Source organism: Artibeus jamaicensis, unplaced genomic scaffold (genome assembly GCF_021234435.1).
Source record: "Artibeus jamaicensis isolate MK-2021 breed Jamaican fruit bat unplaced genomic scaffold, CSHL_Jam_final contig_233, whole genome shotgun sequence".
Taxonomy (NCBI): Eukaryota; Metazoa; Chordata; class Mammalia; order Chiroptera; family Phyllostomidae; genus Artibeus; species Artibeus jamaicensis.
In genome coordinates this window covers 20,684,128-20,709,695 of record NW_026521486.1, presented here as the reverse complement: position 1 = coordinate 20,709,695, position 25,568 = coordinate 20,684,128, and the positions used below count along the sequence as shown (strand labels likewise).

The 25,568-nt window shown below is 45.5% G+C and overlaps 1 protein-coding gene across 1 annotated transcript in view; it reads left to right on the top strand.

Annotated features, from left to right (window-relative positions):
• The window catches only part of ANO2 (anoctamin 2), a 318,842-nt gene that overhangs the window by 228,159 nt on the left and 65,115 nt on the right, over window positions 1–25,568 (top strand). The window contains exons 15-16 of the mRNA XM_053662202.1: window positions 9,479–9,556; window positions 16,154–16,349. Of these exons, the coding sequence (XP_053518177.1) occupies window positions 9,479–9,556; window positions 16,154–16,349 (274 nt within the window). The remainder of the gene's footprint in view (window positions 1–9,478; window positions 9,557–16,153; window positions 16,350–25,568) is intronic.

Genomic DNA, 25,568 nt, shown 5'->3' with positions numbered 1-25,568 from the left:
TTCTCTGACATATCAAACAAATGGTTTGAAACATCAAACTGTGCCTCAGCTGCTGGATTCCCAAGCACAGTCCGTGACCAGGCCAGCGAGTCATTTTCAGTTCTTGCCCTTCTTAGTTTGTGAGCTACTGAGCAGGTCTGAAATTCGTCCCTGGACTCCAGTTTGATCAGTGCCTGTTCTAGGCCTACTGCAGTCAGCTTGCCGTTGGGGGAAAGGCAGGGGAAGGAGTGTGGATGGCAGCCAGTTGGCAAGTGGGCTGGGCCAGCAGTGCAGCTGATGTGACTTATTCTGTGTGGACACTGTGCATGAGGGAATTGTCTCCAAGCTTGTTTCCACCGTGTGAGCGCCTCTCAGAATATCTGTTCACACAGGGACAAGCCACAGGAATATAGGCCCTGGAGGAAAAACAGTCAGAGAGGGCTGAGTCTTGTAGAATGGTATTTCCCAAATTGGGCTGATCCACAGTAGTGCCTGTGAAGCATTTGCAAAAACAGATCCTGTCACCACGAGGATTCTGATTTAGTAGACCTGAGGCAGAGCCAGAAATCAGCATATTTTGAAAAGTCACCTAAGAGATTTCGACAATTGACTCATGTGGGAGTCATGACATTGGCCTGTCTGTGCCATTCCAATCTCACCTTTGTGCAGCAGCAGCTTGTCTTCTGCATGGCCTGAGCATCTCCTAGGGCTGAGCCATCAATTCTTCTTTCCTTTCCCAGGGCTGAGGGCCTACTTCCCAATCCCAATCCCCCCCACCCCCACCTTCCCCTCACTCAGCACAGTAAGGTGTGGATACCTTTTTAGAGCATCATAATGTTACAGAGGGAATAGATATAAACAGTCATGTAGAACCAGATTTAGGAGATAGATAAACAGATAACTTCAGATAGTGATGTGCTGTTTTAGAGAATAATAAGGTCCAGGGCATGGCTGGGACATTGGGAAAGACCTCACCAAAAATGATGCCGGAACTAAGCACAGAAGAGTGAGAAGAGAGCCCAGCTGGGAAAAGAGATAGGAGAGGAATCTTATAAAAGAAAGGTCTTGAAGCAGAAACCAGCTTGGTGTGTTCAGCGAACAGGAAAGAAGCCAGTGTGGCTGAAATAGAGTAAGCAAGGGGTTGAATGGTAGGAAATGAAGTTTGAAAGGAGCTAGAGCCCAGATCTTGTCAAGCTTTGAAGACCATGGCACAGGCTTTAAATGTATTCTAAGTCCGTGGTCATTTGACTTAAGGCCTTGTGTGATACTCTAGGTAAGTTTATATGTTAAGGATTTAGACGTGCAGTACTAGTGAGTGGGGAGGGCCTGCCTGCAGTTGGAATCCAGGAGGAGCACACAGTAGAACAGTGTAGTTTAGAGTAAAGGAGGGAGAGAAGCTGAGCCCAGTACTGGAACACAGAAGGGCCAGGGCAGTCCCCTGGGAAACAGACAAAGTAAAGCAGCAAGCCGTCTGGGGAACCAGAGGCAGCCGAGTAAGCAGGCTGGACCTCAGGGTGGGAGACAGGGAGCCAGAGTCTGACTTTCTGTGTGCCTGCTGGGAAAACCAAGCAATGGGAAGAATAAACAATGTTTTCCATTTTAGCCACAAATTATACTGCCTTCTGCCCTGGGCTTCAGCCTGTAGACTTAGGTGCTATGCCACGTGACTGCCTCAATCCTCCTAGACTGGGGCTCTGTTACTAAGTCTTTATCTCTAAATGACTTGGGGGGTCATCATGGGCCAGTGCATAGTGCTGAGGGGCAGGACCTAGAAGCTCAGCCTGAGAGGCTGTGTGTGCTTGAGCTGTAAAGACCAAGACCATTCTGGGGGCTTACATGATGGTAATAGATGCTGTGGGGGATCTTGGGTTCAGTGAAGGGAGGGATATGCACACATGGTCCAATACTGGCCTCATGCTTCTGGTCAGGCCATGAAGGCTATGAAGGAGGAGGAGCTATTTTAGGAGAGAACTAAAGAGAGAGAGAGAAGATGGTGAAATTGGTAGATAGGATCTCTGTTCCTAGAGTGTTATTTGTGAGAGGGCTTGAATGCTTGCCCAGCAAAGAGAGCACTGACCTGCTGTGTCTGAGAGTGAGTGGGACCAGAATGGCAGCTCAAGGACACAGTAGATGATTGGGTGGCTTTGGAACAGGAAGAATGGCCCCTGGATCTGCCCCATAGGAAGCATTGCCCAAATTGAACTTGGGGTTTCCCTGTCATTTTGACCCTTGTTGACCCTTACTCAGACATGATTAAACCTAGATCAAGACTTTTCTTTAGCTTTCCATCTAACCCTTGTTTTAAGTCAGCCTCCCAATCTTACTCTTCCATAAGGCCCCTGTCTGGACCACTTCCCATCTCTCATGCAATTTCACCATCCCCGATTCACCCAAGTTGTTCTGATTTCCCTCAGAAACCCTACTCAGGCACTACCAACCCTCCCCACCCATGGTTCTCCATAGTGTTGCCTGGACCCTGGGGAGTGGGGCAGACACCTCCAGGTTGATAGAAGACCTCCACCTACTGTAATGATTGGATCCCCTGGCTCAAGAAATCAAGGCAGACAAAGTGTGCTTCAGCAAGGGGTGAAGAACTTTCAATCTGATTCCCACCTACCATTGGCCTCATGAATTCTACCAGTGTTGAGGCCATGCCCTGCTTGCCCCCTGCCACAGAGACCCAGGTGAGACTGGTGAAGTGTCACCAAGATCGTTTTCAGAGTTGAGGTCCATGAACCTGATAGGAGACATGTTGATTACACAAACATTTATTGAGCTTATACCATGTACTTGACACTGTGCTTAAACACCAGATACATGGAGATGAATCAAACATGGCGCCTGCAATACTGGAACTGACAGTTTGTGAGGACAGACAAGAAAATTATCAGTTGAAGTGGAGGGAAATAAGGATGGAGAGGTTCAGAGTCTGAACTATGGCATGGGTACTGGCAGTGGCAAGTGGAAGGAGTGACAGATGAGGAGAATGTTTGAGGAGATAAGCTCTGTAGGGCTGGAGGCTGACTGAAGTGAGTGAGGGAGGAAGTAGCCCAAGTGAATGCCTCGGTTTCAGGCTTTGTCTGCTCAAAGGGGTGTGGTTCAGTTCACTGAGTTAAGGAATGTAAAAGAATAAGAAGAAGGTTTAAAGGGTAAGATGATTCATTCTTCTGGGCCATGTTGAACTTGGGAAATTCCACTGAAGATGTCCACTAAGAAGTTGGACGAATGAGTTTGGAGACCAGTCGAGACCCCTGAGCTGGTGATAAAAGATTTGCCTTAACAGGTGTGTGATCAAAAAAAGCCAAGATTTTAGCCAGGAAGAGGGTTTTGAGTGGGGAAGTGTTAGTATTAAACTCTGCCCCAACCCTTTATTCCTTCCAACTTCTTAAGAAAGCAAACTACAGCAGCCCTCTTCTCTCACCTGCCGTCTACTTTCTCATCATCTGCAGTCTTGGTTTTGCTTCCATTATTCCTTTGAAACTGTCTCAGAGGTTGCAGGTAACTCTCATGCCAAATGCAAATGGATACTTTGTTGCTATCAACTTACTTGCTCTCTCCTCAAGAAAACCCATGTCTACTTCTTGACACTTCCCTCCCTGGACATTTGTGGCACTATTATCTGCTGGTTTCTTTCCTATGCTGTCGCCGCTCTTTGGTCCACTTATTTTTTAGATGACTGAATCCAGGAGAGAGAGCATCACATAGGATCATATCGATTCCAGAGCTGCAACTTATTAGCTTGTGGCCAAGTGTATTAATCTTCTGGAGCTCACTTCCTTCCCCCAGGTACAGAATGAGGATAATAATCATAACTTCCAGGGTTATTGCAAGAACTAAATGGGAAATATCTAAGGCAATTAAAAACTAGCAGCTCTTATTGTTCAGTGTGTTTACAGGTGAATGGCAATACCCAGCAAAAAGGAAATGGTTTGAGTGTGGTTTCCAAAGTGTGGTCAGGTGGCTGGTTTTTTTTTGGGGGGGGGGTTGTGGGGGGTGTGAAAAAGAGCTAGTAGGGTCGTGTGTGCTCTTTCCAATTTGGATTTAACCTTACCCTGTCAGGAACCCTGCTGCTGTCTGCAAACACTCTACCCTCTGTTTACTGTGAACCACTTGATAGTGCTGTATGATATGATAGCACAGTGCTTTGGGGCAGAGCATTTTCTCTGGAATACATTCATTTCTCTTCCATCCTAGAAAACTCTTATCCTTCAGTCACAAGTGAAATGATCCCTTACATATGAAGTCATCCCTTATTCCCCTAGGCAGGTAGTCACTCCCTCCTCCATGTTCTCATGACATATGTCATATCATGTCATAATTTGTGTTCATCTTTCTCAGTTTCTTCTAGTAGTTAGGGCATTCCTTAAGGGCAAAGAATGTGAGCTATTCTTCTGCGCATCCCAGGGCATAGCACAGGCACAGTGCTGGGTACCCAGTTGAGGTTTAATGAACACTTTTATAGAAGAAACAGGAGTAGTAATAATAACTCACAATTATACAAAACTTGTAAGTTTCTAAGTACTATCACATATACCCACTGAGTGCTTAGTAAGGCAGGTTTGCCAGTCATCCCAGTAGAGATGAGGATGTAAGGGCAGGGATAGATTAGATAATATGCCCAAGCTTGCTCAGCTAATAAAGAGGTAGAGACAGCTTTTATTCCTGGTCTCTACCTCTTTATTATATTTATATTTATATTTATATTATATTATATTATATTATATTATATTATATTATATTATATTATATTATATTATATTATATTATATTATATTATATTAATTAATTTCCAAATCCACTGTTCTTCCCTCTCCTTGACACTGCCCCTAAAATATTTGTTGGAACATAGACTTAATGTATGAAGATCTTAATAGAAACCAGTCTGACCCTATCTATTCTTGACCTGCTTGTTTTTAGTTGGAGGTAGTGGAGGCTGATGATGATGAAGAGCTACTAGTGATGATGACTGTGCTCAGCTTTCTGCCTCTTGTTGGCTTTCCCAAATAAAGAGGACCACAGCCTGCTTCCTTTCATTCCCAAGTCCAGTCCTGTTCCAAGCAGGATGCCTACTGATCACTAGGGGCTTATCGTCTTCAATCTTTATTGGCTTAACACTGGTATGAGTGAGCATCTCTTCCCTATAGCCCTGCTTTAAGCAAATCCAAAATATAAAAATTGGGATTGAATCTTAGGGGAATCTGCAGACACTACTCATTCAAGGAGGTAGAGTAAATATGGACTGCATATAGTGACTTCCTTCTAAATAAAGTATGGACAGGAGAAAGAGAGTAACTGTGGATCAGGGAAACCTGACAAAAGCACTACCTCCACTAAGCGATCAAGGGTAACATCATACTGAGAGGTATATTATTGCCTGTATCCTTGATATGAAGGGGTGAAAATGGCACTTTGCCTCTGTGGTCTTCCTTCCCCACAACTTACAGCTTCAGTCTAATCATGGGAAAAACTTCAGACAAATTCATATGGAGAAACATTCTACAATATACCTGACCAGTAAGTACTCCTCAAAATGGTTAAGGTCATCAACAACAAGGAAAGTCTGAGAAACTGTGTAGTCTGGAGGATCCTAAAGAGACATGATGACTAAATGTAGTGTTTGGACAGGATCCTGGAACAGAAAAAGGCCAGTGGGTAAAAGTTTAGAAAATACAAATAAAGTATGAACTTTAGTTAATAATAACTTAAATATTTATTTATTGATTATGAAAAACATATCCATACAATGTAATAGGGAAAACTGGGTGTGAATTATGTGTGTTTGTGTGTGTATGCACATATATACAGAAAAACTTCAAAGATAGTATGAAGAATATATATTCTGAATATAAATATTTTCAAAAGAGCAGTTCCATGACTTAATGTGAATATCACTGTGCTTCTTGCTGTTGGAGGCTTGGAATGGGGCATAGTCCAAGGACAGAAACAGGACAATAGAGACAAAGACATAGACACAGATGACAGTTAGGCTCATGTCTTGACAGTGGGGACATTAGCTAAGTGCTTCCTAATCACCTGCTTCTGATACAACCATGAAGCTGACTAGACCTTACTTTTGTGTGACACCTTGCAGTTTACAAAGCTCTCTCACAGGCATTCATGCATGATCTGCACAATACCTCCATCACTTAGGTGGGACAAGTGTTGTCATTTCTGTTTTAAAAGGAGAGAGACACTAAGAATTCTCACCTACCTGTGTGTGCAGGTGTGCCAGTGTGGCCGGCTCCATATGTTGGCTAATTCATATAAAATGCATGATAATTTATCATTTACATATTACAGATAAGGAATATAATTACAGATGAGGAAACTAAGGCCCTGGAAATTCCCCAAGTTTACTTCACTGGTTAATATCAGAGCCAAGTGCTAAACTTGGGTGTTCTGGTCTCAAGGCTACTTCTCTTTTCATTATCCCGCAGGCTTTCTATGTGATGATTATGCAGAGTGTAGTTACATTAATGACATGGTGCCCCATGTCATTCAATGAAGAATGACAATCTTCACATCTTTAATGTGCCAGTGAGTGGAAACTTTTAACTAGCTTCTTCTATCAGAACCAGTTATTATATGTAAAATCTGCTGTTTTCACTGTCATCTTTCCCAGTAATTTTGGGAGCTTGGAAGGCAGTTGGTAATCTTTGTGTTTCCCTTGGCCTCTTATGTTTGGATAGTGTCTCAATGTATGAGATGGAAACTATGACTTCCAGAAAAAAAGGGCTCATCAATGTAAACATGAGAGGGGATGACTTGTCAACAAATGCTAGAACATCTATGTCAAAATGAGTATTTTTCTTGAAGATAGTTGCTTTGAGAGGACAACCAAGTCAATTGCTTTTTAGTTGTCTCATTTTCTTGCAAACTAGTCATGCCACCTTCCTTGCCAAGGTTAGCACTGAGATCCTTTTGTTTCCACGGTGGTTTCTGAGCTCCTTCTGGGCAGGGCTAGTCTTCTCCTCACTGTGTCCTCAGTATCCAGCACAGATGGCCCAGCCCTCCAAGGTGCTCAGACCTTGTTTGTTGAGTGGCACGGAACCAAAACTGATTTTTCAGGATGGAGTTGTCACTGCAGGGTATAGACTGGTCCAAAGACATCTAATCCCTCTTGGTCCCTGACCTGATAAAGGTGGACAACCACTTGGCAGGAAACCTTAACCAAAACCATCTCAGATGCCTGATTCGGTCACAGGATTATTAGTCATCCTCTCCAGTTGTGCTTATTTATTTGAGCCCATGTCATCTTGGGCCATATTTTCTGCACCTCTGCTCCTACCTCCCTTACCCCTATTTCTTCCTGGAATGTCCAACGCAGCCCTGAGGGTTACTCTGAACCCAGTCTCACCCTTACTGACCAGGTGTTTCTCGCCCCTCCCTTCATCTCAGGGGCCAGGCGCAGGCTTTTCTACCTCTTCTTGCTCCATTCCTCACTTGGGAATCCCCTGCCAGAGGAACTGGCAACATGGAACCTATGAACCAGAGTTTCTTCTTTTCTACTCATCACTGGTATTTCAGAACACATCTGGCTTGCTGGGTTGTAAGGCAGAACTCCTTTACTCTAGGCCAGAGTACAGAGAAGGAGTCAAAGAATCATCAAAACTTTCATTATGATGAGGGAGACCTCAGGAAGAGCCCTGCCACACACTCCTTTTCTTTGCAGAATCCCTACCGAGGGCTGTTATCCACCAGCCCATCTTCAGTTTTCCTTATCAGAATCTAACAGCCAAATAGCACTAGTGGGAGTAAAAAACTAAGAATTAATACTGAAGAAAAAGAAAGAAGTGTGACTCCCTTTTGATGTTGGCCTAAGGTAGAAGAATATGGATGAGTATCCCAGTCTTCATAGAAATAGACTCATATGCTGTCACTCATCCAGAGCGCTCACAACCTGTAGTTACCTTATTCTCAATTGTGTGATGGAAAATCTGCTGGGCTAGAAGTTTAGAGCCCCGATTTTATCATGAGGTCTATGAAAAAACTGAGTATCCCTTGTTTATACCATCTGTAAAATGAAAGTGCTAATTATTAAATGACTTCAGCCTTAACACTCATGTCTACCGTGTTTATTAAGCCAGCTCAACCCTGTGCTCAGCTCCAGACATGCAGTAAGAAAAACATGTCATTTCTTTCCTCAAGTATCCCACAGGCTCATGCCCAGTATAATCCTCGCTCCCACACCGTCAAGTGCTTCCTGAAGCTTTTGGTATGTGGGTGTCACTTCTGCTTTCTTAGACTGTGAGGTCCCCAGGGGCAGTGGTCAAATCCACTTTCTTCTGTCTTTCACCATTCCTGCCAACAAGGTCTGCACACAGTGGATGCACAAAGGTTTTTAGAAAGATGTCTTTTAGGCCAAGAAGGCCCTTGGCCTACAGTACAAGCTTTCAAAGGCTAGATGGCACTGTTGCTAGAGCCAAACCAGGTGTGTTCTGAAATAGTGGTGAGGAGGGAGAGAGACTAGAGAAGGGGCCCTGGAACATTCACTCACTGAGTTTGATTCAGACACATTGCAGAAGGGCAGGACTCCTACCTCACCAGCAGAGTGCTTTGCCATTTTCAGAGCATCTTTACAAACATGGCTTCAAATGGTCTTCAGAACAAAACTGTATCAATCCTCACTTTATAGAAGAGCAGCTCAGAAAAAGCAAGTGCCTGGACTAAAGTTACATGGCAGTTAATTTGCAGGGATTTTTATCATTCATACATACCTTGTTGACATCACCCAACCCCATGAGGGTGGTCAGAGTAAGCCAAAGGACTCCGGTCAGACATACGGTTGTCCCAGAGGGCAGCCTTCTGGGTGCACTGGACCCAGTCTGAGGGGAAAAGGTAGGGTTCTCAGCCAGACTAACTGCAAGGCATTGACTTAAGCTGCTAAGCTAGAAATGTCTGCATCTGTGATCAGGAGAGAGCACCATCATTTTGGGGTAAACAAATGATAGCACATAAAGGTTATTTAAAGAACAAAAATTGTGGGTAATTTGTACATGTACTAGGACTTATGGTTGATGTTTTATTGAAAGAATGGTCTGTTTTAGGATGTCGCCCTGTGGTTGGGTTGTATATGTCCTATGTCCATTGCTTTACCATGTTCACATGTTGCTCATTAAAATAAAACAAAACCATCCTGTGTGGTAGGCAAGACAAGTGTTGCAATTGTGCCCACTTGTGATAAAAAGATAGAGTCAGAAAAGTGAAGAGACATTCAAGATCATGCAGCTGATGAGTGGTTGAACTTTTGAAAACTTCAGCCCAGAATGAGATTGAACTCAAATCTTGTCCTCTTTTTGCCATAGTTTTTTCAGGCTGTCTAGAAATCACAAAATTAGTAGAGCTGCTGTTAATATGGAAGGTAAGTCATTGGAGACTAGAAAAATACCTATATAGAATGATGAGTAATTAATGATATGCAAGCTTATGCAAACCAAGAAAGAATGATTATCTGTTATTTATGCCTTCTGATTTTCTCTACTCTCCTGTTTCTTCCCAGGATGATGATGAAGATAAGCTGAGCTGGAGAGATCGTTTCCCAGGTTACCTGATAAACGTCGTCTCCATCTTGTTCATGGTAATTTCCTTGAGGGAACACCTGCCTATGACTTATGCTTGTTAGATCCTGTTAAGTGAATACTGTGGGTGTGTTGTTCTTTTACACTATGGGGATAATAAGGGACTAATAAAGATGAAGCCACAATCTTTGTGTGGGACCTTATCTGATAGTGAGGCCATTTCTGGTATCAGTCACCTGAAGAAGGGCAGGTGATTTTCTCAGACAAAACACCAGACCTGGAAGGGGTCAGTGACCTTCTGTAGCTATTGAAGGAGTTTCTATCTGCCTAATCTGAAGAGGGTAGTAGGGGGTTCTATCTTCCCAGCCTTGACCACGGATGTTTAAAATTGGAACTATTTGGGGTAGGTTGGTGGCAAGATGGTACCTTCCACATTGGGACAGACCAAGGCCTTGGAAGAAGTAATCAGGCTGTTGAAGCCATGGGCTGGCTGTCTCCCATGATTTGTGGAATAGAGCAGAATCTGGCAGCCACAGGCGGCAGCCAGCCTGGGCTTTCTAAGCCGATTCTTTAGTTTTCCTGTAGTTGTGTTTGTTTCTGTGTTCTCCCTCGGAGTTTGAGAGGGCTGTTTGAAAGGCCCAGATGGCCTCAGCTGTGTCAGGGAAGGTAAGCAAGGGGTCTGTGATTCATAGTTGAGTCATATCAATGAAGTGGTAGCAGGCTGGTCTTGGGAGCAGGATGAGTGAGCCAACAGTAACTGAAGCAAGAAGATCTTAGGCTATTTGTAACATCCCATCTTGCTGAAAATAACAAAAGGTGAAACTCAGAGGACTGAGCATTGGCCACTAAGACACCTGCCCTGTCTTTATGGGTAGGCTCCTTCCAGGATTCAAAACTGGAGCTTCTGTTTTACAAAGCAGTTGTATCCCTGCAGCATTTCTAAGCAGGACTACACATTGGTTGTGGGATGGAGCAGAGTTTGCTTATCCCCACTCCCAAAAAAGTAGGGTGGGGGACTGAAATGATTATAATTTTCTGGACCTACTGGCCACAGGGAACTCTGATCCTGGCCTGAGGTTATTATTGCCTTCCTGTTCCTTGAGGACAGGAACCATGTCCTAGTCTCAGAAGTTTAAAGTGAAGGAAGCATCTACTTCAACAGTTTGTTTCACAGATGAAGTGCAGAGGTGGTGAGTGCCTTGCCAGGACTTAGAAATCTACATTTGTTATCTTCTCATTGCTTAACAAGAGCGAGGCATGTAGAATGCATTCAACAACATGTGGTGAATTGCAATGTGTTACGCTGGAATGATATAAAGTTTAATTTAGTACTTCAAAGCCTCCCACAATATGCATCTTGTTGTCAGAGATTATTCATTCATTCAAGAAATATTTAATGGGTGCCAACTATGTGCTTGACGCTATTCTTAGGCCTTGGGGGTAGAGCAGAAAATAAAACAAAATAATCCTTCCCTCAAGGAGTTTATAGATAACAAATACATGCATAAATAAGAAAATAGTTAAAGTATTTCTATCTCCAGTAGTGATAGGTTAGAATGTTTGTAACATCCCACCTTGCTGAAAATTACAAAAACTCATATTGGATAAATATATTTTTCAATCTTGTTAAAGCCTTGAATGGCTGACGGAATTGTGAGGCTAAGCTCTAAGGGAAAATGAGAGGTGCCTTTACCTTGGGGATATTTTCCCATCTAGACCAACAGCTTTGGTTTTGGTGGTGTTATGGGGGCAAGGAGAGTAGAAATCTGGGGAATGGCTGGCTCAAAATAGGGATTCTAACAGGAAGTCCTCACCTAATTAAATTGGAACTCCAAAGGACTACATTCTCAGAATAAAGATGATAGAACTAAACCGACTCCATTTCCCATTTAGGGGACTGCAGGTAAAATTATGTTCTAAGTAGAACAGGGAGAAAGAGGGAAACCTATCCCAGAGAAGTGGCCATGGGCAATTGCCATTGTGGATTCACAGACTGGTCCATCACATGAGAGGACCGGGGTATTGCCCTGGATCAATGGTAAAGCATGAGATCAAGCGGTCAGGGAGGTGTTTATAAAAGAGTTTTTTGTTATGGAATTTGGGCAACAAACTGGAGTATCAAATATCTTTCCCTCCTCCGTCCCCTGTGACTAAACCTTGGCAGAAGATTTCAGGACCTTGGCCATGAGGACAGTTTTAGGGATGTCAGTCTGCCAGATCAGCTGGGGATGTTTTTCATAGGATGACAAGAGCCAAGAAACATCACATGCTGTGCCCATCTTCCCCACTGTGATAGAGACCTGGATGGACAAAGATACATTTTCTCTTTTTTTTTTCCCAACCCAGTATGTCCTTTTCTGTTTGGGCTAAAGTTCCTTTTCTGTTTGAATTGACCATTTTTGGGGGGTTTCTTTTTGTATGGCAGGGGATTATCACAGGCAATGTCCATCCTTCCTCTAGAGCTAGGTGCCTGAGCCCTCCTCCCATGCCCAAGACAGTCACTTAACACTTGTATATTGGGAGCCACCTGTCAGAAAACCTCTTTCGTTGCCTGGATTATTGCAGTGGCCTCCTAACTGATCCCCTACCTTTACACTGTCGCCCTACTGATCTTTGCAAAATCAAGGTCCGATAACGGCATTCCTCTGCTCCAAACCCTCTAAAGTTTTCCCATCTCATAAGATGTAGAGCCAACACCTTTATACCACAGGGCTGGCCCTCCTCCTCTCCACCACCCATGCCCCACTCCAGTTCTCCCTTTGCTCAAGGAGGTCCTTGCTGAAATGTCACCTTCTCACCTAGGCCTTTCCTGACCACCCTATTTTAAATTACAAACTTTCTCCATAACCCTGTTCTGCTTTATTTGTTTCCATAGTGTTTATCACACCAGACATATTATGTATTTTACCTACTATTAGTTTATTGCCGATCTTCCCCCAGTAGAGGCTCAAAATCCAAGAAATTTGTATCTTTGTTCAGCATTATATCACTGACACCTAAAATGGTGACTGGCACATAGCAGGTACTCAAGACATCTTTTATGAATGACTGAATGAGAAAATAAATTAAGATGCCAGAGACAACTTATTATGTCGATGATAAAGTTATTAGTGTGTGTATTTTAAAAATTGAGCTACTATAATGTGCCATACCCTAGACTAAACCCTCCCCCACTAGTTTCTTCTCCCAGAGGCTGCTTCTGTCTGTGCATTTCTACTTACTCCTCTTTATACCTTCTTCCAAGACTTTCCCATAGAAACAGCCCCAAAGCTGCTTCTGTGGAGTTTCCTCTCACTAATCCCCCGGCTCTCTCCTCAGAGCATACCAGAAGCTCATGAGGTAAGGCCTGTGACTCTGTCCAGCTGCTACTAGGCTCAACAGTTGTTATGTGTGCAATGGTTTGCTCAACTTTGATTCAGAATGCAAGTCCTGAAGGGTAGGGATCAGACCTGCTCTCCTCTCCGTCTCTCTTAGAGTGTCAGATAGGGCTATGGACTTTGTGGCCTGGCTTCCATTGCAATTTGGCTGTGCCCAGAAGTAAATTATGGGATTAAATCACCAAAAACAACAGGGACCATGACCATGTGACCATGTGCAGGGGATCAGCAGATCTTTACCAAACAGATTGCATGCCTGAAGCACCTCTATGAAATGGCAGGGGGCACAGAATGCAGCACAAGACCAAGCCCCACTTTTGCCCTAGTTAGGGAAGGCTGATCATAAGCACGAACTATACCCAGCACAATGGTTTGCACAATAAGTGGTCAGAAAATAGGTACTGAATTTAATCAACGAAATCAATAATGCAGCCGAAGTTATGAAACTACTACTGAATTTAGTGCCAGAATATGTGGGTTCTAATGGTAGTGTAGGGTTGTAGACTTTGCAGCCACAGGGTTCCAATTCTGGACATCACTAAACTGCATCTACAAAGAGCACGTCTTCTGTGGTAATTATAAGGATTAGTGCTAGCAAAGATATGCATGAATAATGACATAGAGAGGATACAAATGGGTCAGCTGTTGATGATGATGTTATTACCATTATTAGTATGTCAGCTCTGCTGGACCCTCTGGACCTGGGATCAGTCTCATTGCTGTTTCTTGAGCCTCAGTTTCTTATATGTGAGATCAAAGGCTAAACATAGATGATCCCTAAATGCTAAAATTCTTTTAATTCCTACCATGATCCAGAAGACCAAGGTGGCTGTTCATGCCTTGTGACCTTGAACAAATCCGCTTTCACCTCTGTTTCTTCATCTGCAAAATGGTCATGGACTGGGCTGGTCCTCTCCGAGTTCTTCCAGTTTGAAAACGATGATTTTTGAGGTGCTTTTGGGAAACATTGAAGGGAAGGTTCAAACTTGATTTCTGCAAATGGAATGGAAAATCAAGACCAAAGAAGTTAAGACTGCAAAGAACAGCATCAGAGGGCTGGGAAGGGGCATGTTGGAGGTGGGGCTGGGGTGGTAGAGAGGGTGGGAAGAAGGGATATCCCACATGAGGAGGGCAGTGCCTCTAGAACTTGCCTCTGGGAATCTTGTTAAAGTGCAGATTCTGCATCAGTAGGTCTGGAGTTGTGCTTCAGATTCTGCATCAAGCTCCCAGCTGATGGAGCAGGTCCTGGGGCTCACACTGTGTAACTAGGAAGAGCTTTCTTCCTTCCCCAGTTTAGCAGCTTGGCCCCTTAGAGAAGGAAGATAGAAGCTGATCTCCTGCCCACTCCTTTCTCCATGAACCACCCCCAGACCCCAAAGCAAAGGATGTTTTTGCCATTGTTGTTTTTCCCCGAGTCATTCCCCCAACTCCAACCCCAAATACACGCACTCACACAGACACACTCACACACTCTTCGATGCCCTGGCCGCCCCCGCCTCATCATTACTTCCATCACTGGCCTTCACTGCAAAAGTGATTTTGGGGAAAAAGAATATCACACCACGTTTTCCAGGCCCTTACTGTCTGGCAGTGACAATCCCAGAGGAACAGGAAGTGAAAATGTCCACATTGTTGGAGAGCAGCGATGTCTCGTCCTGGTTTTCCCACGTATGTGGTAGTCATTCCTCCCTAGTCCTGGAGCCTGGGGTTTCTGCTGCTCCCACCCCTGACCCTGCATCAGAAGACGGGCCTCCCACAGAGTGGTTTTTCCATCCAACCTCTCCTGCACCGTGACATACATGTATGTGGGTGCACCCATATGTACACATACATACCCTCCCTCTTCCCAGAGAACACTCCCATCCTCTCTTCCTTGGTGACGGCTTCTTTTTTGCACCATGGCCCACAGGATAAACACTAACATTTGTAAAGCACAAAGGAATAAACCACTGAGGCTGCCACTAGCACACCCCGGGCCTCAGCACCTTCAGGTATCCCGTCCCCAGAGGTCTGAAGACATCTATCCCTCAGACACATCTGCAATCCATTCCCCATCCGAAGCCCACCAGAGTGTCAGTTGCACAGCTTGCAAAGGCCAAGCCTGAGCCCCCTCCCCACCCCTCCTTTTTATGGAGAGAATGGACAGCCCAGGAAAGCTTGTTTCTTCAGAAGGAATCTTTATACCTGCTCCTTTCTCTCCCCATGTTTTCTGTCTAGCCCTCCACTCCCTGCCCCCAGAGGAAATATGACCTGTACAGCCTCCTTTGCAAAAAAGAACTCTAAGAAAGAAGACTTCACTTGACTGGAACAAATTAGCATTTTTCTCTGAGCAGGTTAAACACCTGGCTGCTCTCTTTCTTCCTTCTGCCCCATCTAGGAGGCTCTTTCAGGGCCCTTTCTTCTCCTGACATTTGTGCATCAGGGGAATGGCCAGCCCTGGGCTGTGGTGTGAGAGGAGAGGAAGCCGGTCTGGGAGAAGGCCTTAGTATTCTTAGGTTCTAGAAAGAGGTATGGGAGGCCCTTCGAAGGCAAGTGGCTGCCAGACTTTCCTTTTAAACATAGCAGCAAGAGATTTCAGCACCAAGTGATAAATCTGAGTTCTCCACATCAGATTGCCTGGTAGAGAAATTAGGGTGACCTTTTTTTCACCCTGGGGACTGACAGTGTGAAACTCTCACTCCTGTTTTCTCTCTCTTTCTTCTTGGTTAACCTTCTCGCACCCACCCCATCAAGCTTTCACTCACCCCTTCTCAGCTCAGTCACCTTCAATGGCTCACTATTTCTTTTCATTGAGTCCCAGTTTAAATCCCATTGCTCCACAAACTATTCCCTGAGCACTCAGATCTACTTGCTCCTTTGTATTCTCAGTCTCTTTAACAGCTATATTCTTCATTTAACACTTAATTCATTCTCAGGTATTATTGACGGTGTTTTAACAGGAATTCGTCTTTTCTCCATAATGAATTGAAAGCTCTTCATGAATGCAATCACACGATGTGTTTCATACACGCCATAGTATCCAGCATTTCTATTTCTAGTTCTTTGTGTGTGTTACAGGCCATTTGGAATCTGATAAAAACAGGAGAATAAAAATCCTCTCCTGAAAAATGCATTGATTCTAAGAATTTCCAAGAGTTTAGAGTGTTGGCAGTTCCCTTGTCGCCAATGGACTCCAGATTAAGAATACCTGATGTAGCACATAGTACTGCTGGCTGAGCAAGTGATAGGTGCTCCGTAATTGTCCACAGATATGTGACTCTTGTCGTTTTTTCTCTACAGATTGCCCTGACCTTCTCAATCGTCTTTGCGGTCATTGTGTATCGTATCACAGTTGCAGCTGCTCTGTCTCTCAACAAGGACACACGCTCCAATGTCCGAGTGACAGTGACAGCAACGGCAGTCATCATCAACCTGGTGGTCATCCTCATCCTGGATGAGATCTATGGTGCTGTGGCCAAGTGGCTCACCCAAATCGGTACTGTGCCTCCACATTACCTGTTTGCCCTAGGTCCCCTGAACGGGGTTAGTTCAATGTAGGTAACACTTTTGGTTATGGCCCAACATGAGAAAAGGAACAGGAATAAGATGCTTTGTGCAGTGCATTTCAAATGGGGAAATAAGGGAGTACAGTGGTTATGTACTCGCTTATGTAGGTTATGTAGGGCCTATCAAGGTCTCTCCCAGGCAGAAATTGTTCTCCAGCCCAGGTTGATTGCCTCACTCTTCCCTAAGAATAATCCATGAGTCTATTCTTTTTAGCCTAACTTAGAAGCAAGCCAGGTTCAACGCTTCCTGTTAAAAATCTCAGAGTTTTAGCTCTCCTAATTTTCCCAGCAGCGTTTATAAAGTTGAGAAAGCCTCTTGATACTTGAGCCTGAGAGGGTCTTATCTATTCCCACATTGTCAGAGGCCTCAGAAAATCCACACATTCCCTGTGCACCAAGCAGACTTCAAAGAGGCATATCAGACTTCCCAAGCTTCAAGCCAGTGAGAAAAATGCAGTGGCCTCAATATTCAGACATGTCATTTGAGCTGCAACCTGCTGTTGCCTGAACACCACTTTTTGGCATTTGTGCTTATTAGGTGGGGGAGGGCTGAGAGCTGAGACCCTTTCCTCATCGGATTTATTCTGGGTGGCCTGGATGTACCCCTTTTCCCCCGCTGAATCCAGGGAGTAGGAGTCTTGGCCTCCTGTTCACCTCCGGGAAGTCGAATTAATGATATGATGTCTTTAATTCACTGACCAGTTAGAAGCTAGACACTAAATAGGATAACCCCCTCTTCGAGAGAGCCTTCCCTGGAGGACCAGAGAATTCCGGAAAGGCTTCACTAATTCCAGTTACTCGTTCAGTGCCTTTCCCCGGCTGGGACTCTGTTCACAGTGAGCATTTACCTTTGGTTTCTATGTGGATGTAGGCAATTTACCATCCGGAGTGGCACTTCTGCTCTCTTTAGCTTGCACGTAATTGTAAGTGTTATCTATATGCCTTCATAAACTTCTTGAGACAAGTAGGCAGAGCATTTTACTTCCGCATATTTAGTGGTATACAGGGTTCTATGGAAGCACTTAGGAGGACCAGCCAACACTCCTCAGGGCTCAAGGGAGGCTCGGAGGTAAAGGCCTCCAGTCAGAGAGCTCAGAGATAAGTGGTGGTCCGATAGGCATGTGCAGGGGGAGGAGGGAGTGGGCAGGAGGAGAAGGTTCCTGGCAGAGGAGACAAAATGAGAAATCCGGCACTAAAGAAGGAGATCAGATCCCTCTGGGTCAAGAAAGGCACACAGAGAAGGGGCATGTGCCCCAGCTCGTATGATGGGTAGGTGGGTAGAGTTTTGGCGGGCCTTGTACTGGGGCGCCGAAGGAGCAGAGCTTAGCATCGGAAGAGAGAAAACACGAGGCATTCCAGGATGCCACTGGAGCCCAGGGGGTGGTTGTTCTAGCATCTGTGGCATGTCCCAGGCACAGCATAGTGGGGGACTAGGCCTAGAAAGTTGATGACACCTTTTTATTTTTATTTTTTGGTGGGAAACCTCAAATGCCAAGCTGAGGACTCTGCTTATTTTTATAGACAATGGAAAAGTATTTCCAGGAGTTCGAAGGGACATCTCATGAAAAGTATCCATCATCCTGGCCTGAATCCTCAACTAGCTGAGAAATAAAACAAAGGCAGATGGAGACAAAAATCAGGGTATCACATTCAAAGCTGGAAAGGCTACACTGGAGGAAGCATCTTAGTAGAAGAGCCCAATAGGCCTCCTAATACTGGATCACAGGCAGATAAACCCTCCTGATGGTGGACAACAGTGAACAGGGAGGCCCTGAAAGTCTTAGGACAGAGGTAGGGGGGTGCAGAGAACACCTGCTTCCTGTAGGCCCTTTGCTCCCCAAAGGATGGGCAGAGGAGTGGGCAGGCAAGGAGTGCCACTGTCACCTTCCAGACAGACTACTGAGATAAGCTACTCCCCCTTCTGTCACCCAAGAGAAGAAATGAGTGAGGTGGCAGAGAAGAGGCAGGATGTCACAACTGATCACAGTCCCTCCATGTGGAAGAAAAACCAGCAGGGGAAAGAAATGTCACCTCAGCAGCTCCTGACTCAATAGCTCCCAACACCACCGAGGATCTCTCAAAGGGTGTGATGTGATGGGAGCTGTGTGTTTGCAGGATTACTTGGCAGGGATATAGGATGCCAGTGGGGAGAGAGCCTGGAAGTTCTGATGTGAAGGAGATTACCAAGCGCGTAGACAGGAAGCAGGGAAGAGAGGAGCGGGGAATGAGGGTTGTAGAAATGTCTTCCTGCTGTCCATGGGCGTTACTTTATTTCGCTTTTCTTACACAGCTTCAGAGAGTAGTAAAGACAGAACAGAAATGGAGTAGTTAACTATCAAAATCTCATTAGCAAGTATTTAGTGAACACCTCCCATGTACAAGGTTGGGCAAATTCTGTTTGCTTTGGACCACAGAGCAGTTTCCATACTGTGAAGCTGCATCCACTGCTTCTAATGGTCCTCCCTCACCCCAGAAGTTCCAGCCCCTTCAGGCTGCTAAACCAGTGACCAGTTCTTCCTATGAAAGTCTGTGCACTGGGAAGGAGATGAAATTCTAGCAAGTATATTTTGTTCTTTGTGATAGCAATACCCATAAATTGTTTTTAAACTAAAAAAAAAAAGTCCTGTGTCCCATTTTATCTTTACAAAAGCTATGTGTGGTCAGCAGGGGAAGTGTTATATAGGAAGGTTCAAACTCAGATTCTACCTGTAAAATACAAGTGTCTTTTGTGCTATTTTGATGTAAGTTTCTTACTGTCTGGATTGAAGTGGTGTTTGCGTCTTCACTGAGGAACCCATGCAGGCATTATCCTGGATTGTTGCTCTTGTCTGTCTTAGACTGATCATCCCCAGGGGCTGAAACAGGTGCTGCTGTGCAGTGAGTGGAAGGACCAGTGAATTAGAGAGTCCACAGGGAAGAACCTGTTAGTTCCAGACCAGGCTCCTTGTCCCTCCCACCCCCAGCTGTGGCACTGGGCAGAGAGGAGACTTTTCCAGATCAAGTTTAATCAATCCCTCCTTTACCATTTTCCTCCTTCCTGTCCAGACTATCACCCCTATCTGGACTGATGTCACAGCCTAATGACTGTGCCCTGTGTTCAGCTTCTTTTCTATGGGCCTCTACCTCAGAAATCCCCACCCAGTCAGCCTTTCTCAAACAGTGAGTTGGGGGTATCAGTGCCATTCAGCCTCCGCAGAGAGCTTCCTTTTGCCCTTAGTTCAGATATAAACTAACATTTGAAGCTCTCAACCACCTTCTTCCCACTGTCCTCCCCACTCCAGTGAGCCCACTCAACTCACAGTCACCCCAGACCACCTGCCTGTGTGTTGCCCCCTATGCTTGCTCAGGCTGCCGTAACCACTGTGATGACCCACGGTGACCCTCTCTAAAGGGCCTCTCAAGGCTTGCCTCCTGATGAATTCTTTCCTGGACACTCAGCCCTCAGTGAATTTCCTCCCACCCACTTCTGATCATTCATCTGTTCATTCATTCCTGATGTTGATTGAGTGCCTACTTCCTGCCAGGCCCCATTCTGGAAGCACAGCTGTAAACAAGAAAGACACGATCCCTGCTTCTCCTGGACAACACTGGGTGAGGGAAAGAAGGATAGTAGATAAGAACATCTCACGGAGGGCCAGCAAGCAAAGCAGGGAGATGTGATCGCTGTTGGGGTTGTGCACTTTGGATCCGGGGGTCAGGAAAGGCCTGTTGAAGTGGGAGCATTACAGGTGAGACCTGAACAACAGGAGGGCACCAACCGCACAGAGACCTGACAGCAAATGCAAGAGCAGAGGGGACATAATCCCCCAGACTTGGTGGCTTATAAACCAGCAAGGCAGGAGTCAGCCTAGTATCATTCCTGTATTTGTGTGTTTCCCAGATTTGAATAGACGAGGCTGTGCTAGCATAATGAATACATCCGAAGATCTCAGCTGCATAATGTGAAGTTGTTCATTTGTTCTTGCTCATGCTATATGTCTAATGTGACAAGCCAGGGTCTCTGTTTCACACAGTCACTCAAGGACCCAGACTGATGGAGTCCACATGGGCACAATGTTAGAGAAAAAGAGAGCAGGAGCGGTAGTGGGGAGTCACACAGAGGGTGTGAGACACTTCAGTCTGGAAGTGTCATCCCTTACTTCCATCATCACTTCCATTTATCGCACTGGCGAAGACCAGCCTAATTATGAAGACACTGGGATATATGTGGATGTGAGTGGATACTCTGTGAACTGGAAAGGTCTCTGCTACTTGCTGCAACCAGACTACAAAGTCCTGGAGAACAGCTACTCTGTCTTACTGTTTATTTCCCACACAGTGCATGCTTCATGGCAGATCTTACCATAAGTTTGTTGGTGAAATCATCTCTCTTTGCATTCATGCATTCAAAAAATTCTTTTTAAGAAATATCCATAGGCTAGGCATCCTGTAAGTCTTGGTAGAGTCCACAATGAGCATTTACATATTCATTATTTCAATTCTGCCTGCTTGCAAAAGGATTTGAGGAAATATTGAGATGAATAGGCAAATGCAAAGTTGTCACAATGGAACAGTGACCAAAAGGTGCAACAGAGATATCGAAAGACTTGAATTCTCCTTTATGGCAGAGAGTATACATACTACTGGAGATGGTTGTGCAGAGCAGGGGGTGGCTAGCATACCTGTAGGCAAAGGGATGGTGTTAGAGTCCCTCGGGCCTTCACGGGGACATCGAGCTGTGGATAATGCCACCCAATTTAATGAGGATTCTGCCAGGCCGAGGGGCTTCCTTTGCCATTCTCACGCTAGGTTTAATACCCATCTGGCTCTCTGCCCCAGATCTCCTGATTGATGAGGAGGCTGTGAATGCATGCTCTGCTCACCAGGTGCAAACAGCTGGTGTAAACAACACCAATGTGTTCCCGAGTGTTTCCTGCAAGGCTGGGTGATGGACAACTGCTTTCCTAGGAGCATCCCTCACTGCACCCAGGCATCAGGCCTATGTGAGGTTCATTCTTGCCACAAACAGTCATGACAAAAGACAGAATTTGTTAAATACCTTGAGAGTGATTGACAGCGGTGGGGGATGAAGGCGGTAATTGTCTTCCCAGCAGCCATAATAACAATACTTGTAGGCTTGGGTACAAGACCTGCTATAACCTAGGACTACACAGCACTGGTGGCACAGGGACCAAGCTGAAGCCTGTGGTGCTGGGATGGGTTGCTAAGGAAATGGACAAAGTTTTGGGGTCTAGGTGGCCAAGGCTCACTGGACAGTGTGCTGCCCAGTTCAGCAAGCACCAGTAATTAAAGTTTATGCGAATCCCAGTGAATGGGTAGGTCAAGGACTGTCTTCATTCCCAGTGATCTGTTCACTCCTGAAGGGGTCAAGGTGGGGGTTACAGGGAAAGGATCCTGGTTCCCAGGGTCAGGCACAAGCAACAGCATGGGCACCCAGGCCGATAGGACAGGGTATCATGGAAAGCCAGGCAGCAAGAATCAGCAAACAGAAGAGTTTATAATACCAGAGTGGTATTATAAACAACAGAATTTCATTTCTCACAGCTCTGGAGGCTGGTAGTTTGAGAGCAGGGTGCCAGCAAGGTTGGGTGAGGGCCCTTCTCCAGGTTGCAGACTTCTCATTGTGTCCTCACAGGGAGGGATGGACTAGGATTCTTCCTGGAGCCTCTTTTACAATGGTACCAATCTCATTCATGAGGGCTCCACCCTCATGGGTAAGCTCCTTCCAGAGGCTCCACCTCCTGATACCATCACTCTGGGCAACATGACTTTTGGAGGGATATAACATTCAGACCTTAGCAGCTTCCTCCTTGGGTCAGGACACAGGGATATACTGTGCCTTTGAAAGAGTGAGTTTCTGAGCCCACACATTGGTGAGCAGGACTTCTAGTGCTCCTGAAAACCACAGGGTCTTTTTCATGACCGACACAGGCATGCATGGGTCAGGTTTGGCCTGGGAAGGGGCCTCGCTGTGTTCTGGGTGTGGGAAATTGTTCTAGCTAGGGGCAAAGTGGAGGAGGCAAGGCTGACGCCAGGCTTCTGGGCTGAATAATTGAGATATCATCAGCTTGTTTTTTATCAGCACCACCCTATAACTCCTGCTCCCCCACCACAGCCTCCTCTTCCCCACCCTTTCAAAACTGTGTGCAAAGTGCTGAGTTGTGTGTGGGGCTGTGCAACTCATCTGTCACTCTCTGTTGAACCTCTTTTAGTTCCAGGGTTGGACTTATTGTAGGTACTTAAAAAATGGTAATTGTGTTAAATCAAAGTCTTCCATTCTTACAAAATGGCTGTGTTTGTGAGTCCTTTAAATATTGCTGATATCCTTCTCCTCCATGTTGCTGCCCCAGATGGTACTGAAGTGGGGAAAGGGAAGTGAACAAAAGGAGCGGGAGGTGAGACACACCCAATTTTTACTGAATACCTGCCATATTCCTCCCAGCGGTGGACATCATACATACATTGTCCCACATAATTTTCACTGTAGTGCTGGAGATCGGCCATCTTGCATTTTACTCTTGGGAAGCCTGAAGAGGTTTAGAAACTTGCTCAAGGCCCACAGTTAATGGTGGTGTAAATGAGTGCATGTGTGTACATCACATACACGCACACACACCCTGTGCCAAGCACTGTTCTAAGCACTTTATGTATATCGGCATTTTTAATCTTCGAAACAGCCTCAATAATGTAGGCAGTCTTAACACTCCCATTTTACAGATGAGAAGACTGAAACACAGAGGTCAATAACAGGCCAGAGGTCATGTGGTGAGTCTGACTTCGGTGTCCTTGCCCAGACCATGACCCTGTATGCCTATAGAGTGTCCTTGTTCCTCAAGAAATTCTAAATGGGTTGGGAAAGCAAAGGAAAACACACCAGAGACTCCAGAAGATTTAAAGTGCAATAAACTCACCCATGTGAGTGTCAGGCAGTGAGGGTCTCTGGGGACAAGCAGGGAGACTCAATGGGAGCCAGCTCTGAGTTCACTATCACTTGTCTCCCAGGCCTCCGTGCAGGAGGAGTGCTCTGTAGATTCATGCTTTATTAAAGTGAAAATCAATTGAAATGCCACCAGGAAGTCCTGAGTCAAAAGTTTGCACCCAGTTCTAAGTTAGACTCAGCATAAGGCAATGTATTACTACTAAGGAGGGAAAAGAGGAAAGAAAGAATAAAGGAAAGGAAAACTTGGTACCAAAGGCTGCGGGGACATTAAAAATTCTTGAAAGAAGAAAATTTGGGGTATGTATGGATGGATCTAATTGCCACCGCATATGGACAACATGTGTTTTTCCAGTGCAGGGTAAAATGGTGGCTTTGGGCGCTCAGAGCACTGGGACCCAGGGAGTCAGCTTCACGGGGCCTGCATGGGAACATACTTCCAGAGCAAGGACACGTTTCCCCAAATGCATGTGTGGATAAGTGTGCTTGCATGTGGGCCAGCCTGGGACCTATGGCTTCATGGGGTGTGGGGGAGACCATAGTCCTGGTAACTTAAAATCTGGCTTGAGAGTCAGGTCTGCTGGCTTGGATTCCTGCTCTGCCACCAGCTCCTGACTCCCTGTGTGGCCTCAGGCAACTGGGGAGAAGGAGCCTCCTGCCTGCCCCTCCCTGAGGCCAGGGAGGGATGTAGTGAGAGTGGATTCTACTCGGTGATGTGGACTTAAAGCATTGTAAATGTTGTCTGGGAAGGAGGGAGGATGGTGGGAGGCTGCTGCTACTAATAAAAATGACTGCGATCATGGTTTTAGCCCACGTTTGTGGGACCATTGATTCCAGTTATGTGAAGCTTATTATTAGCAACACTGCTACTTATGTATAACTGGTAACCCTGCTACTTAATGTAACTTGCAAGAATTCCTTCCCAAGCTACAGCTATAACTATGAACTCATTTCTTTCATTTTTCTAGTTAATCATGGATGCACCCATCTTTCTTATTAGCAGGAATTTCAATATATTCCTCTCCTTTTCTTTGAGTTTTCTAAGAACTCAGAGACTTAAATCATGAAGAGGTAGAGCAGGGGTCATTCTCTGTTTACCACGTTTCCCCTCCAGACCCCTTCTGCACCCTTTCTACAGTGTTCTGAGCCCTGTGAGGTCCAGCTCATTATGTCATCTGGCTCCTGCACTGTGACTTGGGGCAGGGGTGGGGCGTTCAGCCAGTAGAAAGCAATGGAAGGAGTTAGAGAGCCAGAGGAGAGTGAATTGGGGTTATTCCTTCCCTACTTCTTCCTCATCTCTGGCAAAACTGCATTCTTTCATAACAGCTTCTGCAGGATGGGTCCTCTTGTCACGGTCCTTCTTGGGCTCCACTAACACCATTTCTTCTTGTCCCTTCATTACTTATAAGTAGTGTCTTCATTAGAATCACGTTCTTAGAACCATCTGAGGTGAATCCTGTTTCCTGTTGGGATCCAGACAAATGGGGGGTCAGCCCAACACCCACACTTAAACAGGGAGGTGCCTGGAGTATGACCAGCCCTGCACTCCTTCGGGTCCCGTTGCCATGCGGCATTGCTCTTGGATGCTGGCTCTGTCCCATCTGACTGAAGAGGCCGGACCACTGCTGAGTCGGAGCTTCCATATGGCAGTTCCTGGACTCCTCGAGGAGGGATGATCCTCTCCTTCAGAGTAAGCTCAGTTGAGGGTCCCTGCTTTCAGGGCACATCAGCACCTCTTCCCCCATCTCTGGGTGTCACCCATCACATAGACCCAGAACTGAGGACTGCCTTCTGTCCCTGGAAACCCACCCTAGGAGCATAGAGCTTATCTTCTTAAACTTTTAAAATACAGATCTCACGATACCCCAGTTCCCTTCTCTCTGAGGAAAGTGACCCTCACCACCCCAGGTGATGCCAAAGTGCTCAGCCCTGACCTTCTGAGAGGGCTCTGTCAGGGATTTTTAGGTAACTTGCTAGCACCTCTCTCACTAAAGATAAGAAATGGTGTACAAATTAATGTCTAATAGTGTGCCTTACCACACTCTAATAATAAAAGCAAATGTTTGAGATTTCACACTGTGCTCGGCACTCCCCATACTTCCTTTTACTCGGTCTTCGCTGCAGATGTGTAAGGAAGGTGCCATTTTAGGAATTAGGAAGGGGAGGCTCCGCAAAGTAAGGCACTTACTTACCTTGGACACAGGGACAGAAA